Source organism: Piliocolobus tephrosceles, chromosome 5, assembly GCF_002776525.5.
Source record: "Piliocolobus tephrosceles isolate RC106 chromosome 5, ASM277652v3, whole genome shotgun sequence".
Taxonomy (NCBI): domain Eukaryota; kingdom Metazoa; phylum Chordata; class Mammalia; order Primates; family Cercopithecidae; genus Piliocolobus; species Piliocolobus tephrosceles.
The window spans coordinates 162,162,664-162,179,268 of record NC_045438.1 but is presented as its reverse complement, the minus strand read 5'-3'; the positions used below and the strand labels follow the sequence as shown (position 1 = coordinate 162,179,268).

The 16,605-nt window shown below is 43.2% G+C and overlaps 1 protein-coding gene across 1 annotated transcript in view; it reads right to left on the bottom strand.

The window, feature by feature from the left end:
* F13A1 (coagulation factor XIII A chain) overlaps positions 1–16,605 on the bottom strand; it is a 170,215-nt gene that overhangs the window by 46,900 nt on the left and 106,710 nt on the right. Inside the window, exons 9-11 of the mRNA XM_023221138.2 lie at positions 14,047–14,150; positions 12,613–12,701; positions 4,876–5,029 (exon numbers count right to left, since the gene is read on the bottom strand). Coding sequence (XP_023076906.1) covers positions 4,876–5,029; positions 12,613–12,701; positions 14,047–14,150 — 347 coding nt within the window. The remainder of the gene's footprint in view (positions 1–4,875; positions 5,030–12,612; positions 12,702–14,046; positions 14,151–16,605) is intronic.

Sequence of the window (16,605 nt, the reverse complement as noted above, 5' to 3'; positions counted from 1 at the left end):
ATCTTCCCTGCTGGAATGCAAGCTCCATGAGAACAGAGACATGATATGGCTTGTCCACCTCTGCATCCCCAGGCCCTGAAACCCAACCTGGCACAGAGGATCTGAAGGATTGAGGTTTGGAGAAGCACTTTGCTTTCAGCCAGAGACAAAATTTTCCTCTTCATAATGGTCCAGTTTAGGACATTTTATGTTCAACTAAGCCCAGCTGTGAAAGTGCCTCCCCAGTAACCATTCATCCAAATCATCTCACGCTGTTGGAAACTCCATAATGTTCCAAACACCGTGCCAGGCACTAGGCACAGAGGAGAGACACAGTCTTTCCCTCACTGGTGCAGAAGGAACAAGTGAGGAGCAATCCCAGCACAGATGTGTTCACCACAGATGCTGGGATGAAGGTTGGCCTGCAGTGCATGGGGCCGGAAGGGGCGTGGGAGGCTTCTCGGAGTTTTTGGAGCCCCAGCAAGGCCTGGGAGGCAGGGGGGGCTTGGCTTGTTGGAGGAACTGCTAGCAGGTGCCTGGCCTCTGCATATAATACCTGTGGGGGCATGCTCAGGAGGTGCAGTCACCAGGTGCCAAAAAGCCACTTAGCAAGAGGCTTTGTGAGTTAGGACTGGATGCCCGGGAGGCCACAGGAAGAGAGGGGGTGGGGGTTTTAAGCAGTGCTGGAAGAGGCTCAGGTTTTTTTGTTTGTTTGTTTTGTTTTGTTTCTATGCGTTTATAGAGTTTTAAAAAATTTTTTCATTATACTTTAAGTTCTAGGGTCCATGTGCACAACGTGCAGGTTTGCTACATATGTATACATGTGCCATGTTGGTTTGCTGCACCCATTAACTCATCATCTACATTAGGCATTTCTCCTGAGGCTATCTCTCCCCCGTCCCCCCACCCCACAACCGCTGGTGTGTGATGTTCCCCGTCCTGTGGTCCTGTGTCCAAGTGATCTCATTGTTCAATTCCCACCTATGTCCCACCTATGAGTGAGAACATGCGGTGTTGCGGTGTTTGTTTTTCTGTTCTTGCGATAGTTTGCTGAGAATGGTTTCGAGCTGCAGAGGCCCAGGTTTATATTTCAGATATTACTTTGGCAGCAAGGCAAGGGCTAGACTGAGGAAAGGAGGGCCTGAGAAAGTAAGGTGGAATTGGGAAGCTAGTGCAAGTATTTTTTCCAGGAGAAAACTAATCATAGGCCAAATGAATAGGAGTAGTATGGCAGGAATAATAGAATTACTAGTAATAGGGGAAACTTTTATTGGACACTTATTATGTGTCAGGCACTATATTAAGAGTTGTACACACCAGATAATGTTTAATTTTCAGGCTACGATGCTGGAGGGGAGGGGATGCATTTGAGAACGATTTCAGAGGGGACATTTCGAGGATGTGTTGCTTGACTCATTCTTAAGTAGCTAAATTTGAGTGGAGTGAGAGGTGTCGTTTGGGAAGTTCCAAGTCAGGTTTCTGTGGGACATTTAGGTAAAGTCCCGGTGGAGACGCAGATGTGGGGTGATCAGTATATACGTGAACATTAACACCAGCTATGTGGGAAGAACTTCAGGTGGGTAGGAATGGGGCTCAAGGATAGAAGCCTAGAATGAAGTGGCATTGGAAGGGGCTGAAGAAAGGGGAAAGCTTACAGTCAAAAAGAGATGGGAAAAGAGGGTCAGGTAGGAGGGAGTGGAACCAGGAGAAAGTAATGTTGTAGAAACAAAGAGAAGACAGAATTGTAAGGAAAGGGAGTGAACAACAGCACCAGGAAGTGTAGGAAGGTCAAGTAAGCTGAAGTCTGACAACTGGGTGGTCTTGGCAACCTTGAGAACAACTTCCAGGATGTGCTGGTAACAGAAATCAGGACAGAGTGTGCGCGGAAGGAGTGGAGAAGGAACACAGCAGGACACAAGTCCAGGCAGCGCTCCAGGACGGCAAGGAGGCGAGGAGGAAGAGACACTGGTGAAAAAGATTTTTGTAATTTTGTTTAAAACACAGCAGACATTTGAGCCTGCTTAAATGCTGATTGGAAGGAGACAATAGAGAAGGAAAGGTGGAAATACCAGTGACCCTGGGAGTAAAGAGGGAATGGGATCAACACATTGTTATCAAAGAAGATATATTGCCACAGGGGAAATCTTCAGAATTCTGGTTTTCAAAGTATTATCGTTTCTTAATTGTATATCTCGAAAAAAGTTATAAAATTAATAATAAGCTTTAGTAAGTTGAAGTGAAAATGATCTTTCCATGATTTAATTCATTAAAATAGTTAATTCCTAAATCTAGTAATAATTTGTTTCCTGTGATTCTACTCATTTCCATGTTTTGGTGTCTACATTCAGCATTTATGGATCAGAGAAATTATAAGAGATTCAACGGTGAGAATCAGGGTGAGAATCAGATGGTGAGAATCAGGGTGGGAAGCACCGAGCCACGGATATGACGAGTCCTCACTGCATGCCAGTGGCCAGTGGCGGCTATGAATCCCTCTATCCCACCATATTCAGATGCAGTCTTGGTGTTCTTCTCAAAACAACACTCTACTTGGTCATTTCCAAAGTTCCAGTTTGAAATGTATATGCCACCCTTGATTAAGGAACTATCCACTTGGGGTCAAACTCCAGCCCAGAAGCAGGATGAGTTGTCTCTTACAACCATCTGTGTGGATTTAGGGATTCTTCCAGTTGGACCAGACCCCCACACTGTCCCTCTCCCTCAGCCTTGCCTTCTTGCTAAACTCCAGAGGCCTGGACCTCAGATGTCTTCCTCATGCAGTGCGGACACATTTTGTTTTAATTTGGTATCCACCCCGAGCCAAGCCCCTGACTCCTGTTTTGTGGACTGGGTTTTGGTCTTTCCTCTCATGGCATCTGATTCTGTCCCATTCCTGAGTTGGCCTTCACTGTCACCTCCATGCTGACAGCTGATGGCAGCTGTGCTCAGCTCCATGGTTTCCACGAGACATCCGTCATGTGGACAGCTTGCTTCCTGCTGCCTCTAGCTGCCTGTAGGTGCAACTTTTGTTTGCTACTCTATCAGGTCTTCTTCCAAATAGGAGAGTTCTCACCCCAATCCCTGCCTTACTGCCTTTTCCTGGGGACCTCTTTCCCCAGCTTCATCTGCCAATTCTTCTGTGTCCTTTGGGCTTAGTGAGCCCATCACTAACTTCCTCCACGAGGCCTTCCCTGACTGCCAATTCTTGGCTGGGAGCCCTTCTCTGCACCCGGCAGCACCTGTCCACCTTGTGCCAGAGCAATTCTCACCCAGCACAGTGAGGGCTGCCTTCTGCTTTTCTCCCCAGCTGCATGGGAAGGCAGGGCTGTGCATGTGTCCAGCTCTACACAGCACTGGAAGATGGCAGGTGGTAAGAGCCAGCTGTCGTGTGGACGAATGTACGAATGAGTGGATGTTGCAGCTAACTTTTCTATGAACTTTCTTTTTTGTTTTCTAAACCTTTTTTTGCTTATAACTATAGTAAAGGGGCATTTCTTGTTTGTTTTGTTTTATTTACACTTATATTGTTTTAAATTTTCCTTTAAGGAAAAATCCAAATGACAAAAAAAAAAAAAAAAAAAAAAAACACCTTTGTATCTGTGTTATGCAATGGATGATAACCAACAGAAAAGGAAAATGAAGCATTTCAAAAATACAGTGAAAATTCACTAGTTCAGATAACAAAAATTCTGACTTTCTGAGACTATGCACAAGTGTTCTCAATTCGGCAAGCTTCTTCTTTATAGTGCAAATTACTTTTGTAAATAAGAGCAGGGCAACTGTCTAAAATATTTAAAACAAATTCTGCACTCCTTAACACTTCATGGATGCCAATGAATATTTAGGTATATGCTAACTACTTGTCATTTTTAACCATTCACTAAAGTAAATACTCCTAAGAACCTCTGGCAGTGAATCATTTGCAAAATATATTGCATGTTCCCCATGAAGACACCCACAGTCCTCCAGTTCCTGGCCACTGCTGGCCTCGGGCAGCTTTGTCTACAGTCACTGGGCATTCTGAGCCTGCAGGACCCTAAACATACAGGGCTGCTTCACGCCTCGTAACTTTGATCTGTTTAGCTTTCTTGAACTGAGGTCCACGTCTTCACTTCTCAAGTCTTTCTTTCTCTGAAACAGTTGGACTAAAGGTCCTTACCTTTTGTTTCCAAAGACCCCTCTGCACAATAATCCTATCACTCAGACCAGGACAGGAACTGGGTCCTGCTTACTGCTGGGATCTCCAGCACCAAACCAATTACAGGCATAGAGTGGACACTAAGCATTGATTGAGATAGAATTAAACTCAGTAGTGCCATTTGAAACATTCTATGCAATAAAAGTCAACAAAAACCCACCATGACATTATTTTATAATTGAAACTGGCCTTCGGCCTAATTGTCCTGAGTTAGAGAGATTATATTGTCCTATTAATATTGTATTATCTACTTTGTAGTATTCCATGATAATGTAATGGAACAATGTATATGAAAATAACCGGTAAAGTACTAAACAAATGTGAAGTTGTTATTTTCATTTCTATTATTGAACTAAAATTATGTTAGTTACACAGTGTTTTCTAATAGGATTATTTAAAATTAAGGTTCTTATGAGCAAGAACACATTCTATATTCTGTTAAAATAGATATGACTTTAAATCAAATCATTTCACAAGCCATGTGAATGAGAATCCTACCCAAAGCAAGCTAGCAAAGAAAACTACAATGAAAAATTACATATGTGATGTGTCTTTCACGCATGAAAGTTTATACTTCTGCTGTTGCTACCAAATGCTGCAAATGCCAGTGCGCTCTCTGGAACTCATCTCTGAGTGACAATGAATAAGTACTAAGTGGACTTGGGCAAATAAATCTTCATTCAGTGGTAGTAAATTACCTTCTTGGAATTTGTAAGTATCAGTAATATCCATCATGCCATCTCCTCCAATTTGTTTGGTCACAATTAATTTCCCAATGTGGGTGGCATCCACATTTTCCACCACATGAGTGCCATCTTTCTTAGCTGTAATGTAAATGAGGTCGCTGTTGACCTGAAAACAGGAGAGGAGAGCATTAGCCATCATCACATGCCTGTTGTTGCTAAAGTCTTTAACTGTCCATAATGCAGTCGTCTAGAGATCTCTGGAGCTGACACGCCCCTTTCTTCAACAACATTGGATTTGTATCATAGGACCAAACAGATTTTGAATATATTCTAAAGGCGAATCTAGTTTATTTAGCAGTACTTTAAATAAAATTTATTTGAGGCTGAGACAATACATTGCCTAAGAAGCAACCATTTTTCTCTCTCCTCTGTCTTCCTGATAAGTCCTACCTCTCATGGGAGAGAAGACAACGCCATGCCACCATGCCCATCGCTTGCTTCCCTGGACTGCTTTTGGGCTAACTGTGACTATGTGACCGACTACCAGGAGGAAGAGGGAGTCTGCTAGGTGACTTCTGGGAGACATTTTTCCCCTTTGAAAAAGGAGAGAGGTACATGCATGAGTTTGCCCTTCCCTTTCTGCTTTCAGGTGTTTGCAGGTGAAGTGAAGGAATGCTTGAAGCTGCTGTGGCCATCGTGAGACAGTGAACAGAAACATGGCCGACAATGAGAAGGTGGCAGAGTAGAAAGCTGAGAGGCTTTTGGGTATTTGGGGGACTTAATGATGCTGTTAAATGGCTAAGCCAGCATCAGGACCACCTATTTCAGGATTTCTTATATGAGAAAAATGAGTCCCCATCTGTTTCAGCCACATCAGTTCTGCTACTTGAAGCTAAAAGTATTTAAATTGAACAATAATATTAAATGATCTAGGAGGAACTCAGTGTATTTTCTATTGGTCCAGCCACTAAAATGTGCTATTTGTGGGACTTGGAAATAGTGTCTTGGGGCCATGCTGGCTGCCCCCAAGCTCTCCCAAGGCCCTGCTTTACCACTCTACTTTCTAGAGACAATGACTAATGTGTGCCTGAAAGCTGACTCCACCAGAGTCTTTTATTACATATTTTACAATCACTTTCTTGAGAATTCCATTTATTATCATAGAAACAGGCAGGAAGCGTGAATTGTACTGCTAATAGTCATTGATGTATTTACTAAATGTTTCCCAAGCTCCTCTCCAAACCTCAGTTACCCACTCTTTAAATAGGGTGACAATAACTCATTCTTCATAGGATGATTGGCAGCATTAACAGAAACAAAGGCACATACATTACTTATCACAGTGTCTGGCATACAGTAAATGCTCAATAAATGTTATTGACCATAATATATTATTTAATAGTATTGCCAGATATTGTTCAAGGATTCAGAATCCTAATGATGAACAAAATAGATTTGATTTCTACCATTGTAGAGTTTATGCTCTAGTAAGCATGATTCTGTGCATCAGAGTCACCTGGAGAACTCTTTTAAAAAAATAGATGTCTGATTAAGGAGGTGGGACCTAAATCACATGAGGCCCTAAAGCCATTATATTTTACAAAAGGTCTCACACAATTCTGTTGGACAGTCAGGCTTGAGAAGCCCTGCAATATAGTACAATAAGTACCATGAAAGAATAAGTACAAGATACTTTGGACATGGGGCAGTGGGGTCAGGGGTTGGCTAGATAGCAACAGCCAAGGTGAAACCTAGATGGCCTTTGAGAGGAACATCAGATTTGCTGCAAGAAACCTGGGTTCCCATAGTGGGTGTGTCCTTGTAGAAAGTGCATGTTAATCTCTATGAACTTCAGTTCCTGATTCTATAAAATAAAAATGATTAAACTTGTTCTGTCAATTTTATAGGAGCATTTTAGGTCAGAGTGAGATAAGATCTATGTGAACATGACTTGTACATTTCAAAATTGAGTAAAAAATATAATAGTCATCATTAGGTAATGGGGAAACTTGAAGATACATCCCTAGGTTTTAAAGTTGAGGTTAAAGAGAGCAGTTTTACTTTCTCACAGAATGTTCTGAGTGCACATGAAATCGGATTTCTACTAAAGAGGAGATAGCCAACATTTATTGGATACCTACAATGTTTCAGGGACATTTTATAAAGGATTTAGTTTGAACCTCACAACAACAAGCCTGTGAGGTATGTATTGTAAATGTATTATGGATGAGGGCACCAAGACTCAGAAGGGGAGGCAGAGTGTTTGTGGTTTCATGGCTGGGAGCTGGTGAAGAAGCACAAGCCCTGGGCCAGCCCATAGCCCGGCCCTTGGCCTTCACAGCACACTGCCTCTCCTATATCACCCTGCGGGAGCATGAGCACCAGCTTGAGTGGTGAGATGGTTCCACGCTTGCAGCTCAGATTTCTGAGGCTGATGAATGGTGGCCCTGCTCCTCAGCAGAGCAGCCAGAACTCGGTGGTGCTAGCCACATGTTGTGAAGGGCTGAAACGTGAAGTCAGGAATCAGGACAGGAGAGGACACAGCAGATATCTGTGAAATACTAGTCATTTTGGAAACTAAATGAACTGCCTGAGAATTCTGGCATTCCCTCTGGAGGAAGCCATGTAAGTACAAACAGCGACCTCCTCCACTTTCAAATTGTAGCAACAATAATGATAAATATCATCTTAATCCTTGTAACAGCTTATGGTTTTCCAGGGAGACAAGCTAAATATGAAAGTGGCTAGTTCCTGCTGCACACCCCCACCACCTTGAATATGGTTTCAGAAATTTATGTAGGCCAAAATCTCAGGACAGATCAACAGCACTGTCCTTTGTTGAGAGAGGAGAGGGGAAACACCCATATGGGGTGGCTTCTATATATGTACGTTGGGGTGGTATGTGGAGGGAAATTATTCTTTCCAAGTGACATTAGCAAGCTTTCTTTTTGGTTTCAGCCTGTAGTGGAACATTTCTCTATTCTGGCTGTACTAGAAAATAATCTAGGAGCTTAAAAAAGCATCAAATGATTGGCCCCACCCAAAATCAATTGACTCTCTGTGGTAGAACAGTAGCTAAGTTCAGAGTGTATGGTAAGGAATATTGGACTTAGACTGTGTGGCTTTGGATGAGTTACTGAATCTCTTTGAGTCTACCTTCCTTGCAGGGCTGGTGGATAGATAGGTACTACTTGTGAAAGCCCTACGTTTAAGGCTAATTTCTCTTCCTTTTGAATGTAATATAATGTTAGTGATCACCTTTTTCTACCCCTACACTTGAAGAAGTTATCGTCACACAAAACCTGGGCGTTGGTGCATGAAATTGGGTATTCTTTTCACAACACCAAACCCTTGCCCCTTAAGTACAGGCACTTCCTACATAGTAGCCTCTACCATTGGTCAGGGCCATAGGTTCTCAGCACAGGTGGAGTGGGAAGGAGGCTTGGGGGCTGCTCTCTGCAAATGTCCATCTGGGCCCATAGAATGTGAACATTTGTCCACAGGTGGCGGAAGATATGCTCTTCACCACTGAGGCTGGAGACGTGCTCTTGCTTTCAGGACCCTGGACAGAGTTTGCTTTGGTTTGTTCATTGGTTCCCAAGTGCAGATAACCTCATCTGCATGCTCTGCAGAGAAAATGCTGCTTCTCAGAGGGCACATGGAGGCAGTGAATGCCCTCCCTGGACCAGGAGGCCTTCCTGGTGCTGGACCCTAGATCCTGCTCTCAGCAATGAAGATACAACAGCTTCTACCTTCATGGAGCTCATATGCTAGAAGGGAGAAATGCAATACACACTAAGGTAGGAAGATGAAAACAACAGGGCAGATGGTGATATTTTAGGTGGAGTGGGGTGGGGTGAGTGAAGGCCTCTTTGAAGAGGTGACCAGAGCAGAGACTTGAGTGCAGAGAGGAAACAAAGCATGCAAAGCATTCTTCCTCTGTAGAGTGAAAGATAGTGAGGGGAGCTTTCCTAGCAAAAGGAACAGTATGTCTAAAAGTGCTGAACCAAGAGGATGTGTGGATGCTTTCCAAAGAGCAAAAAGCTCAGTATGGCTGGAGGCAAATAAACAAGGGATGAAGTGGAAGGGAAGCCATGGAATCTTGTAAGAATTTATGTTCAATTTTATTGTAAGGGTGGTGGAACTCCACTAGAAGGGTTGGGGCAGGAGGGTGAAGTTTTTATTTACATTTAAAGAATAATTCTGGTGATCTGTGGAGAATAGACAGAAAAGCAGCAAGAGGGGGATCAGGGAGACAAGTTAGGAGGTAACTTAATGGAGCTTAGTGCTGTACAGAGCTCAGAGGGTAATGATAGAGACTGTAGAAGTGGCTGGATTTATGATAATTTTTGGAAGGTAATTTTGACAAGATGCATAAGGGAGGTTAAGAAGGAAAGCTAAAATAATTTCAAAGTTTTATATGCTATTTGGATAAATGACAGGATTATTGTACAGCCAAGTAGGAGATGCCAAAAAATGGGCTGCATCTGATAAGATAGTAGCAAAATAAACAAGTTTGAATTGAGAATGAATAATCTACAGGAAAACATCTCCACTTATTGTATAAGAGAACTGCTGACCCACAGTAGAGGAGGGCTTAGCTTCTTGAGCGATGAGATGGTTGCTGTGGTCCCAGGGAGCCAGTTATTGCTCCTGTCAAAATCATCTCAGTGCCAGGGAGAGCAGGCAGGAGTATGTGTATGTGTGGGTGCACATGGGTGTGTGCATGCATGCATGTGTGTGTGCACAGGTGTGTGTGTATGTGTGTGAGTTTGGGGTGGAGTGGTGTGAAAGAGGTCAGCAGAATTAATCAGAAGTTAGGACAGAAGAGAGTTATCTTTGGCAAGAAGGAGAGAGTTATTCACTAAGAACCCCTGAGGGCTTAGTGAACATGGAATCTTGGAATACGACTTCAGACACTTAGAATGGCTCTCCTTTCCTCTCACCTCTTTGGAAGCCCTAGGCCACCATGAGCTGGGGAGATAAGAGGCAGATGGGTCTTCAGATCTACAGGAACCCACTGCAGCAGCGAGGGCATGGGAAGGGAGGGGTAAGAGAAATAAGCTTCAAGCCCTGGCAGAAATCCAGAAATGTGGAGAGTGAACTTCCAAAGTGGAGGAGGACAGAAAAAAGGAACAGAAGGTAAGACATTTTCTAGGCATATCCCTCTTCCTTTTAGGCTCTGCTTTCACTCACAGAGACCAAGGCCCTGGGAAAACTAAAAAATAGTCAATGAACATGATGCTTGATCAAGCCCGGAAATGAGTAAGGAATGACCAAGAAAGTCAGCATGCTGGGAGGGAAGAGAAGGCGAGCTGACGCAGCAAGGAGGAGGGAGAGCAGAGAGAGCTGCAGACTCCAACCTGAGTCATGTCAACTCGTATGACGCTCTCCATGGGGTCCCACTGCAGGCACCCTTGAGAAAAGATTCCTCATCCACTTTTCATCAGCTCAAACATCTCTTAAAAATGGCTCAGCCTTGGAGCGCAGCCCATGCCAAAGCAACAAATTGTACCCTCTGTCAGACACGCCTCTGCAGTGGGTGAGAAAGGAGTAATTATAATCGGCAAATCCTGATGACATTCATAACACCCCGATCTATATTTCATAATAGCAAAAAGCCTTTGCATTTACAGCTATTAGGCAGCTCACTCATGGAGGTAGGTCCTTCTTCTTCTTTGCAGCAACAAAGCATAATAAACAGCTGAATACAAGGCTTTGTGGATTTCAGAGTGATCTCCTCATAAGAGGCCCTTGTAGCATCATAAACTATCAAATGGCAGCTGGGGAGGTTTGTGGAAATCTTCAAATCCCAAAGTGAAATTGAGGGGATAAAATTCCAAGTCCAGTAAGCTTGGTCTTCAAAGGCTTCTATAAATTGTCATGGCAGGTATGATGAGATGAACACTGGTCTTTTGTATGTTTCAAATTCCTGATCTTGCTGTCTGAATTTTGACGCTTGTTTTGCCTTCTAAATAATAATATTTCTCAGTCCTGCCTCCTCGTTTCCTCATTATTGCCACTTGTCTAGCTCAGGCCCTTTCCATCTCTGGCTTGGAGGGATGACCAGCTCTCTAGATGTACCCTACAACTTCGTAAAAACCCCTCTAATCCGTGTTCCACAAGGCTGCCAGCACCTTGCCCAGGTTCCTGCCTAGTGAAAACTCTCCCTCACTTACAGGAGGGACAAGGAGCGAGTTTCTCAGGGAGGTCCCCAGCACTGAGTTCCTTCAGCCTCCACCTTCCAACACCCCTGATGCATCCTAGTGAGTCATCACAGCTTTCAACTGCCCCCACACAGCATTCAGATGCTCAACTCATACCCCCTGCTTAGTACTCCTCCCATCCTCTGACTGCTTTCTAATCCCTTTGCCTAATCATCCCTCCTTCCCCTGTGGTCCCACAGTTCTCTGCTCCTACTGTCTGGGAACACTTCCACAGGCATCCTCACTGTCTGTTCCCAGGTCGCCCTTCCTTCCTAGACGGTGTCTTGTGGTCTTTGCCATCCTGCTTCAGTTCTTGGCCTCTACTTCTCAACTCACGCATAGTATGAATGCAGATCTGTGCTCTCTACACAGCCCACCTGACAATTAATTCCATAGCATCACTGATATTGTTGGCATTTCACGTTCGGTGTGTTTGTGCCCTGTCACCTGGCATCTAGAAATATGTTTCTTAGAGACCTGAACCTTAGAATTCCCCCCAGTACAGTGCCTGGTGTACATTAATAATAACTATTTACTCCTCCCAGAGTACTAGAGTGCAATGGTTACCAGTATGCGTTCAGGTATCTGCCTGGCTTCAAATCTTAGCACCGCTGTTTATTAGCTAGATGATTGTGAGAAAGTCACTTAACCACTCTCTGCCTTGATTTTCTTTTCTGTAAAATGGGAAGAATGATATTAACAATTTTAGAGGGTTGCTAAGAGCATCCAAAGGTAGGCAAAGTGAGCGACATTATTTCAGTGTATTTATTGGTGCAAATATACCCTAGGGAAGTCCTGCCTCCCAGTCTTTCAAGTCTTCCAAGGCTGGCAGCCCAGCCTTCTCCTTTACCCAATATCTCTTATATTTAATTTGATCTTCAGAACTCTCCTTGAGTATCCTTTAACAGCCTCTTCTGCTTCCAGTCCCTGCCTAGTTCTTCTGAAATTGCAGAGCCTTTGCCCAGGCATTCACATCAATGCTGTAGGTGGGTTGTATTCTTTTAGAGCAGCCTCCAGGTTCCCCTTCCTCCTTTGCCAACTCAACCCTCCCTCCCTGGCCACGGGCAATGGTGTAGGATGGCAGAACACAGATTGCAAAGGCCAGGGTAAGACCACGGTTGGGTGTGTGCATGTGGATTTTGTCCTACATGGATTGCTGGACTAGTCCCAGAGGGAAGTAGCATGTCCTGAAATTTCAATTCATGACCCGTCTCTACCAATGGTTAGTTGAGAGATCCATTAGTCATATAATTTCTCTGGAGTAGTTGATACCTACTTCATGGGTGCAGAGAACTAAGCTAATGTTAGTAAAGCATTTACTTTTGGGAGTAGGAATCCCAAAACATCAAGGAAAGAAAAATATTAAACAAGAACTGCATTTAGCTTAATAGCCTGGCAGTTGGAATAATGCCTAGTTACCTTCGTCAACACGAAGCATACACTATGTACCTGGAAAACTTAGAAGCAACAACTTTTAGCTTACTCTTTCAGGTGTTAAGAAATTGGGAAGAAAAACAGCACTTTCTTCCAGCTTCCTGCTTACCTCTGCAAAAACAAAAGGTGCATCAAATTGGAAGCAGACGTGGCCGTGCTTGATGGCTTGAACCGAGGCGGGGCCACACCGATACATGCCTGCATTGCACAGAGGAAGGGCGGTGTGAGTTTCTCATCTCCAATTCTGTCCAGATACTGCAAGATGCATGGCACTGAGGGTGACTCTGTAGAGACCAGTGTTCCCAACTTCATTGTTGATTTAGCCCAAACTCTTTCCAAGACTCAAGAGAATCCATTGGCTATGCTTCCTCAAGCCAAAAATTGAAGCCATGGAAATAAATACAAGGCAACACTATTCCTGCATCTACTGGGCCACCTACAGACACATACCCAGATGTGCTCATGCCAAGCAGATGACTTACACAGCATTTATCTCTTGTTCAGGTGGTATCTGAAATGCTGGAAATGTTGACGTGTCCTCTGTGGTTGTGTTGCTGTTGCTGTTTGTTTTGCTTTTTGTCTTTTGGTTTTGGACATTATGAACATAAGTCAAGTTTAACTGGAGAATCTGGACATTACCTGTGCATTTTGGCCATGCCCACCGTGCATGTAGGAAGTCAGAAGGCCCATGTTACTCTTCTAAAATCCTTTAAATTTTTACCACCTATCCATAGTTAATAAGAGATCAGCTGCTATTAGTCATCTCGAAAGTGTCCCCATGATATATATACCAGAACACCAGAAAGTGCTAAACTTTCTTCCTTAAAGTCTAGGATTATAACATGGTTTCACTGTGAATATGCACCGAATGTTTATGCATGTGCCTGTGTGTGCCCATCAATATATCAACACCTGAGGGAATAAACATAATATCCACAATATCCACAGTCTACTGATTCTTTATATTATCATATTAAAGAGAGATGGAGGCTTATGATGTGATTTTGTAAAAATCTGGGGGAGGGCAGAGCTGCAGCTGCTTAGCATAGTTGGCAAGTTAGAAGACAAATACCCACATACTCAAGCTTTGGAGGAAATCACACGACATAAAAGGAGGGCAGGTTCTGGAAAAACAACAATTTAAAGGATGATCTATAATTATTTTTCGAGTTCTCTATTTTCTCTACTGCTTTATATCTTATCTGTGCATACCATGAAGGGCTGAAGTATGTTTTATAGCCTAGTAAAAATGCTTACAGATATTTTCTCTCCTGTCTTCGAAACTGCTTAGCAAAGCAAGAATGGATGAATTATATGTTGTTTTATATTCTTTTTCTAAAATTTGTAAAATAATCAGGGTAAAGCCGACTATTGAAATGAAATTAAACCTGATTGGAAGGTAGCTAATACTGCACATGTGCCCAGGAAGCACACTTCAGATGTTGGCTCCCAACGGGTGTGGTTCCCACACACCAAATGCAAGCATAAAAGCAAAATAAAGATCAGCAATGAAGCATTTCCCGGAGGGAGGACACAATTTTACCATCGCTATTTTCCTGGGGGGTGCTGTCCACAGCTTGCCAGCCTCCAAATCCAACAGGAAGGTCAGGCCTTGTCATCCATGCTTCATTCCAGCAGTGGTAGTTCCTTAGAAAACACAAGCCCAGAGAGGTTAAACTTCCCTTCACACCCAATGCTCCAGGAGATCAAGAAGCGATGGCCAGGCACAGTGGCTCATGCTTGTAAACCCAGCAATTTGGGAGGCCAAGGCAGGCGGGTCTACGAGGTCAAGAGATCAAGACCATCCTGGCCAACATGGTGAAACCCCATCTCTACTAAAAATACAAAAATTAGTTGGGTGTGGTGACATGCCTGTAATCCCAGCTACTTGGGAGGCTGAGGCAGGAGAATCACTGGAACCCGGGATGTGGAGGTTACGGTGAGCCGAGATCGCACTACTGCACTCTAGCCTGGTGACAGAGGGAGAGACTCTGTCTCAAAAACAATAATAAATAAATAAAAAATAAACAAAAATAAAAATAAATAAAATAAAAAATAAATAAAGAAGTGACCCCATATCCTGTGCATATGCTATCTACAGATTACTAGAATAGTTTAAGCCAAATCTGGGAGCTCCTGGAGAGATCCTGGGGCTCTAGACTTGGGTTTTCTGGGCAGATTCTTTCTCATTGGCATCCCTCGGGACACTCATATGGCTGGATGTCTCTTTCCCCCTGCTAAGAGTAGCTTTAAGGCCACCCAAAGATATTTGAATCAGTGCATTAAACAGTTTTAATCTCAACCATTCTCTGCTGACTAATGAAACAGAACTTACTACATACCGAAGGAGTAGGGAAGAAAAGTTAACCAAATCTGAAATATTTATTTTGAACTTTTTAATATAGTTCCTATTTGGAAAAAGCATATTCCTTTGTAGCAATTAAGCAATAAATACTTGTGTTTATGGTCTTAGACCATTACCATAGAAACTATAACAATTATCCCTGACTACAATTTTCTACAATTTCCATCTCATGTCCAACAAGAAGAATAGGTTGTCAGGGTGAATATCTCTTTACCCTTTATTAAAGCTGGGAAACCCAGGGGCTAAGGGGCATGGAAAACTTCTTAGGACTTTGAATATGACCCTGGAAGCAAGAGCATGGAATAAAATGTCATCATGAATTGTATTATTATGTCCTTGGAAAGACCTGAAATTATATGACAGTACGGAATTAAATGAGAGCACATTAACCCCTCAGCACTATAGAAAATGTTCATATAGTAATAAAGATTTAATAAAGCGGTGAGGTAGTTACTGCAGTCTTTGTTTATGGCACTGATGAATTTCAGGTTCAACTACCATGGGTCCCTTCTCTAGATGCCCTTCAATGTCACTTGTTTCCCCATGCTCCCATCTTTCTCTGAGTGCAGCCCATTTCTGATGGGCTCAGAGATATTAATTTCACTATGTACCCACTATACACCAGGCACCTTGCTAGGTGCTGGAGATTCAAAGATGATCAAAACATAGATTCTTACCCATAAAGACCCTCACAATCTAGGAGAAATGATGAACCTGTAAACCAATTATCAAAACTGTCATAGGTTTGCCGTGAGGCTTAAATAAACTAATACATGTATTTTGAACGGGGACTGGCATGTGATAAGTGCTCAAAAATGGTAACTCTCAGACTTTGAAAAATAATTAATTTAAATGATCCGTGGTAAAATGGGAGTTCATTTGGGGTGCCACGGAGTCTCAGTGGAGCAAAGTCTCCAGGTATTTGGGAAGTGATATTTGAGCTGAGGGTTGAAAGATAAATGGGAGTTTAGGAGGTCAACAAAAGGAGGAAGAACAAAATTGCAGTGGCATGAAATAGCCACCATGGTGTGTTTGGGGAACTGTCTGCTGTGTGTTGTGGCTGGAGCGTAGCATGTTTGAATATTCAAGTGCATAGGAGGAGAACAGTGATGGCAGGCAATGCCCGGAACTAACAAATACATATAACACTTCCTTAGTGCCAAGTGCTGTTCTAAAACCTTCACGGATATTAACACATCTGATGTCCCTAGCACCCTATAAGAACAGTACTATTGGCCGGGGGCAGTGGCTCACGCCTGTAATCCCAGCACTTTGGGAGGCCAAGGTGGGTGGATCATGAGGTCAGGAGATCGAGACCATCCTGGCCGACACGGTGAAACCCCGTCTCTACTAAAAATACAAAAAACTAGCCGAGTGTGATGGCGGGTGCCTGTGGTCCCAGCTACTCGGGAAACTGAGGCAGGAGACTGGCGCGAACCCACGAGGCGGAGCTTGCAGTGAGCTGAGATTGAGCCCCTGCACTCCAGCCTGAGCGACAGAGCAAGACTGTCTCAAAAAAAAAAAAAAAAAAAAAAAAAAAAAAAAAAATTCAGTACTGTTATAATTACCCTCAGTTTATAGGGGAGGAAGTTGAAACCCAGGAAGGCTAAGAAACTTGCTGAGGCCACACAGCTAGTTAGTGATAGAGCTCTGAAATCCATACTCTTCAACACTGAGCTATGATATAGGTGAGGATAAGATTGTGAAATCCTTTGATATCAAATTAAACATTCGTGC